Source organism: Hydractinia symbiolongicarpus, chromosome 1, assembly GCF_029227915.1.
Source record: "Hydractinia symbiolongicarpus strain clone_291-10 chromosome 1, HSymV2.1, whole genome shotgun sequence".
Lineage (NCBI taxonomy): Eukaryota > Metazoa > Cnidaria > Hydrozoa > Anthoathecata > Hydractiniidae > Hydractinia > Hydractinia symbiolongicarpus.
This window is the reverse complement of record NC_079875.1, coordinates 3,358,597-3,368,899: the sequence shown is the minus strand read 5'-3', so window position 1 is coordinate 3,368,899 and position 10,303 is coordinate 3,358,597. Positions and strand designations below refer to the sequence as shown.

Sequence of the window (10,303 nt, the reverse complement as noted above, 5' to 3'; positions counted from 1 at the left end):
AGTAACTTTAGTAAAAATGTGCGAACATGCAACCCCTCCTGCAGTAATATATTTTTAAAAGTTTTATCAATCTTTAAACTGACGCTGTGCTAGGAGGGAACATACAGAAATATCTACAAGATATAAAATTATATCATATCTCAGGGCAACAATTTACACAATGCAAATTCCAAATATCAGCTGCATTAGTTTGCAAGTAGACAAAATAAACTTCACCAGCATTAATTTTTATAGTTCACCAGAGCTATGTGTTTAATTTATCTTCGATTTAGTTCTAACATGTTTTTTAAAAGTTCTGCTTTGTCGTTAAAACACTCGTCTCACTCTCGGCATGTAAAATACACCAAAAAGGGGCACAACGGATGGGTTTCAAGAGGAGTGCGTAAACAAAAGAAATTTGAATAGAATTTAAATGGACGTCGCTTAGATGTATCTCCTTTTCCTTTTAAACCTCCTTGCTATGTCTAATAAGCTTTTGCTTTCGCAAGACAAAGCATTTTTTTTACTATTAGGTTTTTCCGGGAAATGTTTTAATAGATATATATGGTACAATTAATCACTGAATAAAGAATTCGTTTAAGAATTTATTTACGCAGTCAACTGTAATTTGTTTATTAAACTTCTGAACACCTAGCTGTGCAGATCAAAAATAAGAAACCAGACACAACATTCTTTATATTATCTCTTCGTATTCTGAAAAAATGGAGGAAGCATATTCCAATCATTTTACTGATGAATACATGAGAAGACATTACGCAGTAGTAACGCCCGACGATGTGGAAGATATCAAGCAAAAAATGGCAACAGAAGGGTTGGATTTAGTAATATCCGACATGGAGTCAAAGCTAGATGGTTGGAAATCTCAACCTCTCCATTGTGGCATTACTGGTTCTTCTGGCACTGGAAAATCCAGCTTTATAAATACAATTCGGGGTCTGACACCTCGTGATGAGAATGCAGCGAGTGTGGGTGTTGTGGAATGTACAACTGAACCAACATCTTATCCGGACCCTAAAAATCCAATGTTGCAGTACTGGGACTTGCCAGGTGTTGGGACCCCGAAGTTTCCAAAAGATGAAAGTTATCTACAAAAGATTGGTTTTGAAAGGTAGGGTGACTTTATTCCAATTTATATTGCTGCAGCTATTCTGTGTTTTGTCATTATCATGGTATATCGTTGATTTTTTTTTACAGATTTGATTTCTTTTTGATCATTACGGCCAACCGATTTAGCGAGAATGACATCTGGCTGGCGTCACAAATTCGAAAGGCTAAAAAAAACTTTTTTTTTGTCCGAAGCAAAATCGATCAGGATTTATTTAATGAGAAACGATGTCGTGCCAACTTTAAAGTTAAAGATGTCATGGAAGAAATAAGAAACGATTGTGTTGAAAAACTCCAACCCGATTTTGGCAATCCTGATATTTTCCTAATATCTAATTTTGACCCACAAAAGTATGAATTTCCATCCTTGTGCTTGAAGTTGATTGATGCACTTCCACAGCTAAAAAAAGAAGCGATGACACTTTCGTTGCAATCCTTGTCGGACACGGTGATTGTCGAGAAAAAGAAAATTCTTCAGAATCGAGTATGGTACGTGTCGCTTAAGTCTGCTGCTGGTGCCTGCATACCTTTTCTTGGTGCTTCCATAGCAATAGATACGGCACTTATCTTACATGAGTTACAATTTTACCGACAACAATTTGGTATAAGTAAAGAAACGTTAGCCAGTCTTTCAGAGAAAGTCCACTCAGACAAGAAAAACATCCTCAACAACGTGCAAATACTAACATCTATAGATACAACTGAGAACCTTCTAAGTTTATTTGCATCCTTTTCGTCAAGCATGGCCGTAGAAGAAGTTAGTCGATATATTCTTGGCATTGGAACATTGATTTCAAGTGGATTATCCTTCGCAACAACATATCGAATGTTGAACGGTCAGTTGGATCAGATGGAAAAAGCTTCTAACGAAGTTATGGCGTTGACTCTTGAAACAATGATTGATGCAGACGAACTCGATTAGATACAAATGATTGTTTTGTTTGTATTTTTGTGTGTATTTGTATAGTTTTGTGTTTAATTGATTTCTACCGCACTGATCAGTTATTTTTAAACTTAGAAAACTCGGTAAAAAGCGTTGGAAAGAAAAAATAATTTCTTTTCAAACCAAGAGGGCCATGATATGTTTTCTTATTGATTTATTTGTTTTTTAGAGATTCTAATTAAATTTTTTTTTGTAAAATCGATAGCATTGGACTGCCTAATTTATCACAATGACGATGCAATTTTCTTATTGTGTCACTTCTTAGAAGTTTTAATAACTTTTAATTGACTTTTGAGGTATTACGTAGGTACAAACTTGTGTTATTATCTTAATATTGTTTCTTGTATTTGCAAAATATAAATAAGTAAAAATAAACATACTTTCAATTTAGTTAACAAACCTCTTTATGTTTATAACTGTCAGAAAAATCTAAGAATATTTTTGTGATAAAAATGAAATAATAATAACAGCAATTCACAAGAAAACGTTGTCAACACTAAGACGGTCCATAAAACGACCTACTTGGTGCAGGCCAAACTTGAGGAACAGTCAATGCAAGAAAAATGAAGAAGTATTTCATTGTTGGACCACCTAAGGACGAGGATAAAATTATTTTGTATTAATGTATAACTAGCCGAAAGCCAATGGCTGGAGCACTACAGGATGTCTTTAAACCATTTGGTTTGTTGTTGCCTCGTCTATGAAATTAGTTCTAGCGGTTAAGTCATTAAGAAGACAACCAAAAAAAGACAACCATCAGTTAAACCGTAGTGATCATATCGTCATGATTGTGCCCAGGCCCATTTCGTGACTATCATAAATGAAATAACTTAAGTAAAATGATGATTACAATGCTTGCAGCAACACTTCGCGAGCGCATAAGATATTATTTTTTTCTTCAAAATACTGAACACGACGTCCACGTCATTGACCGGATGCATTAAGGTCTTAAATCCATTATTCTTTATTTCTCTATTGTTTAAACAATATTGTTAAAAACAGTAGGTCTACCTATTGTTTTTAACTGAAAAACCCAGCATGATATTCTTATAAAGCATATTCTTATAAAAAATAGTGTATGTGTACCTTATTCTCACTCTATTTAAAGCTTCGCTACCCAATCACACCGTTCTCCTCATTGCTTTATGTTAGCACCCTTCATCGCTCGTCCGGTGTTTCAAGGAAAAAGAAATAGGCGTGTTCTGTAGAAAAATACAGAGAAATAAAAACAATAAAGAGATAAGAATAATGATCAGCTTGATTAGAATTTTGTATTTTTTATAAAAAGCGTGTATACCGTGAAGCATCATATTTTTGATATTGTTTCCACAAAAGATTATTTCGATCAAGCCTGTTTTAACATCTTATGTATTGTATTATGTCTCAAAGTTCTTTTATCAACTGACCAGATTCATTTAATAGGCTTCAAAACTTAACATGATTTGTGACCACATGTAAACTTGCATACAGCACTTTGGTTTTTTCAAGTGTGAATTAAACAACAGAATTGGGTGTGTCACTATTATGAGTGTATTGATTTGCACCGTTTTAAAAGTGAGATAGTTTATGCAGTCTCTGCATCTTGTTTATATTGCTAAAGGAGTCATTTCGCTAAAAAAAATACTATAGTCCAAGCTTGGTATATCGAAACAAGTGTTTAATCTGAAATTTACGTGAAACAGTTTTTCCTAATCGAATTGAATTCGAATTATTTAAATCAAATTTTTTGCAAATTATTTTGTTTGTGTGTACGAGTTACCGGCTTCTTTAAGGAACTGCCGCGAAGGATAATTCCCCTTTAAGACAGAAAAAGTACCAAAACCACCCCTGCACTTTCTACATCCTGCAGTACCCTCTTGCAACTTCGGAAAATGCGCATCAACAAAAAACATCTTTTAACACGTTCAAAACCGACCAACAGTCTCTCAGAAAAAGACTTTACAATGCTCGTCTACAGAAGCAAATAAAAAAAAAATTAGTTAAAAGTCTTCTTGAGGCTAGAAAAAGGTGAAAAAATCGTTGCATTATTAATCAAGTACTTGACGTATTGCGACAGAAGGTCAGGAAAAAGATGTTACAATTTTTTCTCTTAACGTCCTTGTAAATACTTTTGATTATTATCAAGTTATTTACTTCATCTTTTGTTCGACTTTAAAAATATACAATGTTTTTTTGTTTTTTGATTGGGTGTCCCTACTCTCCAGTGGAGGATTCGAAGTATCGTATGTAGAGAAAGGATGTTGTGTGGGTAAAGGGATAACCTAAGAAACAAGAGCTTCATCAGACGCACAGGCCTTGTTTCTTATACCACTTTCTGCTCGGGTAGTGAAATTGATCTGCGATAGAATCAAAACAACCCGACCTGGCGTAATTGGTCGGTCATTATGAAGGGTCTGTTTATAACGAAAGGTTTACCTCTATATAATTCTTTCTCGATTTGTTTGTTGGCCATCCTTAACAGATTTGGTTAGTGATTGATAACAAATAAGCGATTATTAGCGAGGTGAAAAAGGAAAGGGAAAAAATGTGCTATCTAGTTGCTAAAGACGACTAAGTCACGTGATTTCATGGGTAAATATAATTGGTAGGTGAAAGGCACCCGTAATGTTGAGATGTTAATTGGTTGAGAGCGCCATTGCGCCTTGGGTAAGTGACGTAATGTACAGCTGGTGAGTAGCGAATGAAAAACAAGGCAGAGAGGCCGCCTTTATTTTAAATGAGGTAACAAAAGTTTATTGCAATGTAATATGTCCTTTGTCAATTTTTGGATGGGAGGGGGGAATATCTTTTCGGCCAACACATATCACCCGGTCTTTTACCCGGTGTTACTCATCTGATTTCTACACCCTTTTCTATGCGAGGGTTTGGAGTAAATGATTCTTTCTATATTGCCATATGAATTATCGACTTTGTGCCTTTTTTAATTTTCTGATTCATTTTTGACAAGCCATTATTTAACAATTGATTTGTGTTATTGCAGATTCAACTTTTGAACAATAGTCACACTGTTTCTAAAACTTGCCCAACTCACTAGTAACGTTATTAAAATTTAATGTCTTAGTCACGGAAATCAAAAAGACTTTGCCTAGTGACGTTCCCCACCATTTTTTTATCTTTCTGCCTTGTTTATCTGCCTTTACGTGGTCACATCTGCTTAAACAAAAAAGCTACCTTACATTTTATTTTTAATATCGTCGCTTGGCCACTCATCGCGAGTAAGAAGTGATAAGCCAAAGTTCTGCTCATACTTTGTTTCGCACTATGACTGAAAAAGCTTTTGTGGAAAGTGTTTTATTTTATTTATTTTCAGGATTATGTTAAATATATTTATGTTGAATACTTTTGACTTAAAGTAGTTATGTTCGAGATTGGAATCGAAAATAAATGAGTTGGAAGGAAGTTTTCCTTTTTAAATATGCGTAGTTACTTTGTTACATATAAAACTATTTCAAGTTTCATGAAATAAAAAATGAGTGAATATTTGAATCCGCTTGACATACCGAGATGTTTCACTCCAAACCCATTGTATCCGCGTGTATTTTTTGTTTCCACCAAGGGTATTAAAAATCCGTCTCTTGTACTTGATAAAGAAATTTGTGCACAAAATTTTTTATTACAATGCGTTAAAATATATAAATTAAACATTTTATTACTGGACATTCTGGGTGCATAATTGCTACGAAATAGCAACCACAAGTCGAAGGGAAATAGATGAGCTTAAATGCCAATCAGATATACTCGCATACAATAATGACTTCCTACTTCAACTAAAACATTGTAAGTAAGACTCGTGTTAATCTAAAGCAGATAAATTGTTTGAAACGATCGAGTTAATTCAGTTTTTCCTATCTGATTGTATTTTTCGAGAGCTTCAGAATTCTTCTTTAATTGCGAAGGTAACGTGCGAGTATTTGTTTGTTTGTTCGATTTCTGTCGTTGTAGCTTCTTTTCTCTTTGCGTTTTCTTGGTGATTTTTACGATGAATTTTGATGGAGTCCAATATCTTTTTTGTTCCATTTGAATTTGGTTTGCTTAACATGATTTGTTGAATTTGACGATTCCATACTGTGACAACCTAAAAAGAAATTACGATGATGCGATGATTTCTTGATTTTGATTTACGCGAGTCCAAATATGTCTAATCTATATAGGATTTTAAGCACTTTTATTTCACATTCTTCAATTATCTGGTGATTCGGGAGAGATATTGCCTGTATTGCCTATAACGTTTTAGTTGTGGTCGAAAAAAAGGTTGCGGTGACCACCCTTTAATTTTTGTTTTGGCAAGAAATTGCAATTTTAGAAAGCAATCTTTACACCGACAAGATGAGCTACATACAAATGGAACTAAGTTATTGAGTTATTAGTCTACAATTATTGTTAGTGAAAGTTTCACCAGAGTTTGCTTAATTTTTGTGCTTTACAGACCGGGCGTCGATTTCTTCGTAAAAGAGGCATTTCAAGAATGATGATGCTCTTATACACAAACTGCACACCTGTATTTGTTGATCGGTGTGAATACATGCTCGTACAGTTTGCTGCGTTTGTTAGTTATATCCATATTATATATCCACGCGATGTTAACCTCCTTCTAGTATTATAACATTTAAGAAAATACTCCGAACACTGGCAAGTAATATCTTTGAAAATCTTATATTTAACTTTAAAAGTACAGTTATATAGAGAAAAGATTGTATTTAATAATTGTTCTTAAATTACTTTTTTGTGGGTTGAAAGTGTTTTTACCATCACTATTGGTTTATTCCCACCACCATACTGCTAAATTTTTCAAACTGAATATAATGATAGTCTTCATCTAACTTTTTAAATTTAACTTTTTGCTTTTGATCTCCGAATTTTTAAATGATTGGTTTTTTTTTTCAACAATAATAGTAGAACAAAAAAACAAAACCCGGAGAGATAACCGAAATTACGTTTTGTTCTCCAATGTGTGACACTGTGTTCAATTTCTGTAAACCACTTTTATTGTTGCAACTCAGATGATGAGTTATGAAACGTCAGGTAATCTGAGATAGACAAAAGCGAGTGGAAGTAGAGAACATTTTACGCTGAAAACATCGTTGTGGTATTGAGCACTAGCATATACAAAAAGACACTTTATCGGTAAAAAAATCGTTCGTAAAAAGCGACGAATCTTTGGCTTGTTGACTGCTATTTTTTACCGACGATTTATTTTCCGAGAAGGTATTTACACTACACGTCCGTTAATTCGAACACGCTAGGGACTAAATTAATTGTTCGAATTAACGAATGTTCGGATTATCGGAAGTTCAGAAAAGGTTTATTTACTTTATTATAACTTTACTACAACTTTTTATAAAAATATTTTAACGTTGTTTGCTTCGAGATGGGCAAGTCTCCAAATTCCTTGTAAACTTCATTTTATTGGAAATGCCAATTTAATCGATAAATTGAAAGAAAGATGCCACCATTGATGCAATAAAAATGAAAATAAGAAAACGTATTTTTTATTTCCCCATAAGATTTTATTTATATACAACATTTATATACAACATACAACATATACAACAAGGTCGAATTAACGAGCATAATGTAGCCTTGGGACTAAAAAATTGTTCGAATTAGCGAAATGTTCGAATTAGCGGAGTTCGAATTAAGCAGCTCAAAATATAAGACTTTATTAAACCAAACTCAAGGGACTTAGCAATTTATTCAAAATAACGGAAAGTTCGAATTAAGCGGCATTTGAATTACCGGATGTCTACTGTACAAATAGAAGAGCATATGTGACATATCTAACTTGGATGCGCCGTCTTGTCGATCCCTACTAAGGGATCTGTTGTAATAAGTTAGTGATGTCGCTTGTTATACTTTACATAATTTTTCATAATAAAAAAGAATTGCACAAGCAGTTAGAATGGATTACAGCTACAAATATAACTAGATCACAATAACAAGTGTAACATTTTTTTTTTCTTTATTAGACAAATGCCCTTTTAGCAAGCCAATGGAGTGACGACGTAAACAGCGTCCATCCTCTAAGTTCTCGTGGATGAATTGTTTTAAAATCCAAAATTGCTAAACGTATGCATTTTAACTACTTATTTTTAAACTACGCATATAAAGAGGCACAATTTTAGAGTTGTGACCATGTGTTTCTCAATGTTAAGAAATGCCCTTTAATTTTTGATGAAGATTACGGGCTAATGACAACGTAACATTGTAAACATTTAAAAATTGGATTGTAAAGAAATGATGATATTTACGAAGTTTTCAGCAATGTAATAATTCTTCTTTTTTAAGCTTTAAACTTTTACTTTTTTATATTTAAATGTTTGAAAGTGTAATCTGCTTTTATAGTAACAAATCACGTGACAGCGTGAGTGTTTAAACAATACATGTGTTTGGTTAAAAAATACGACAAGAAGCCCTGTGGCTTGAAGATTTCCGCCTTAAGCAAACATGTTGGAAAGCAATTATATGCGTTGCGATCGAGGACAGTATTAATTTAAAAGTTTAAAATGCCAAAAAAAATAAAGGAGGTTAAAAACACTAAGAAAAAAGTTGTTTGAAGTCGTCTGTAAAGGTTGTTTTTTTCAATTCAGAGAGAGAGAGAGAGTTTAAGCCTGATTGCATCGTGATCACTGAAATAGACAGTTTTAACGAAGGTCTCGATTTTAAAAGTATTTAAAACATTCTCACGGATATAGACATGGTCAATAAGTGAACCTGATATATGAGTTGGCGAGGTTACGACTTGTTTATATCCAGTAAGAAAATCAAGGAAATAGTTTTCATCGCTAAATGCATTCACATTAAAATCTCCGATTATAATATCAATAGTTTTTTTTCCCAAAAAATATTGAATAAGGTATAATGACTCATCTCTATTGAGGGAATTTTTACGATATAGAAGCAAAACTGCTTGTTTTGATAGCCACTTCTTAATTTCCTTTGGCTTTAAGCCAAATCCTCTTAAATTTTGAACAGCCTTTTGTCCTTTCCATAAATTTTGAGGCTGATAATAAATCTCTTGAAGTTTAGAGTTTGACATGTTTTATTTATGAACATTGTTTATTTAGCTCATTGTGTTATGATGTAGCATGACAAAAAGTGACTTAAAACTTTTTATTAATTACATATAAGGAATAAAGATGACTGACAAAACAGAATTACATTCCGATACTTCCGTATCGGATTACAAATCAATGAATGTTAAAACGCTACGAAAATTATGTGCATCACGAAAAATAAAATATCCTTCCCAAATGAACAAAATTAAATTGCTCGAGGTGCTTGAAAAGAATGATAAAGATCCATTTTATACTCTTGATCCTGATACTAAACAAGCATGTAATAGATACTATTCGAACTGGATTCAAAACAACAGAGTGAAATATCTCAGCTATCAAAAACGCTATAATGAAAGGAGGAAGAGGGCTTTCAAAAAATAAATTGACCTCGCTTTTTGTTACTTAAATACGAGTAACAAAATAGAACACAAAGGTTACGAGTCTTTTTGGTTGAAAATTTAAAATGATATAAAGAGAGTTAATCGTAATAACATATCACCAACATGACTTCGCAAAACACCGTTGTTGAATTAAAAGAGCTAGAGTAGGGGATGAATATAATACGGTTTTAGGTTTTCGACGGTCAAACCCCTATTAAAAAACGCTGCTTTTAGACCCCTTAAAACAGCTGTGACGTCACAGATTTTATCATGCCTCAAATGATTAATCACATATTTTATCATGCCTCAAATGAGTAATCACAGATTTCATCATACCTCAAATGAGTAAACACGTGACGACGGCACACGACAAAAACTGCTGACATATCTGTTTGAGTAGGGAAATTCCCTACTCAAATTGCGACCGATGTTGGTTGGAACCTATCTATAATAAATAAATGAGTTGGTTCAAGAATGCAATTAGTTTTGATGGGGTCATGAACCTTGCAGCTGAAAAAGGTGACATTGAGATTGTTACGCTGTGCAAAGAGTTGGGTGCGACGACCTTTAATTGGGCCATTCTTAATGCAGCTAAATATGGTCACATAGAGATTGTTAAGCTGTGCAAAGAGTGGGGTGCGACAGACTTTAATTGTGTCATGAAACGTGCAGCTCTCAATGGTCACATCGAGATTGTTAAACTGTGCAAAGAGTGGGGTGCGACAGACTTTTTTATGTAAAAATATGGAATGAGGTACTGCCAGTGGCGTGGCATCCGGATCGATTTTGGAATTGGTGTGTAGATGAGGAAGAAAAGCGCT

At 33.7% G+C, this 10,303-nt stretch overlaps 1 protein-coding gene across 1 annotated transcript; it reads left to right on the top strand.

Moving 5' to 3' along the window:
* Positions 1 to 605: 605 nt before the first annotated feature.
* LOC130630585 (interferon-inducible GTPase 5-like) lies at positions 606 to 2,102 on the top strand. Its single transcript, XM_057444134.1, has 2 exons — positions 606 to 1,108; positions 1,195 to 2,102. Exons 1-2 carry the CDS (start codon positions 702 to 704, stop codon positions 2,024 to 2,026), a joined length of 1,239 nt encoding a protein of 412 aa, XP_057300117.1. The 5' UTR covers positions 606 to 701; the 3' UTR covers positions 2,027 to 2,102.
* Positions 2,103 to 10,303: the final 8,201 nt, after the last annotated feature.

What these genes read in the sequence shown, in the direction of transcription:
- LOC130630585 (XM_057444134.1), top strand. Translation starts at nt 702, where the DNA reads ATGGAGGAAGCATATTCCAATCATTTTACTGATGAATACATGAGAAGA. An exon ending in CAAAAGATTGGTTTTGAAAG is followed by an intron (nt 1,109 to 1,194) that starts GTAGGGTGACTT and finishes TTTTTTTTACAG; the next exon opens with ATTTGATTTCTTTTTGATCA.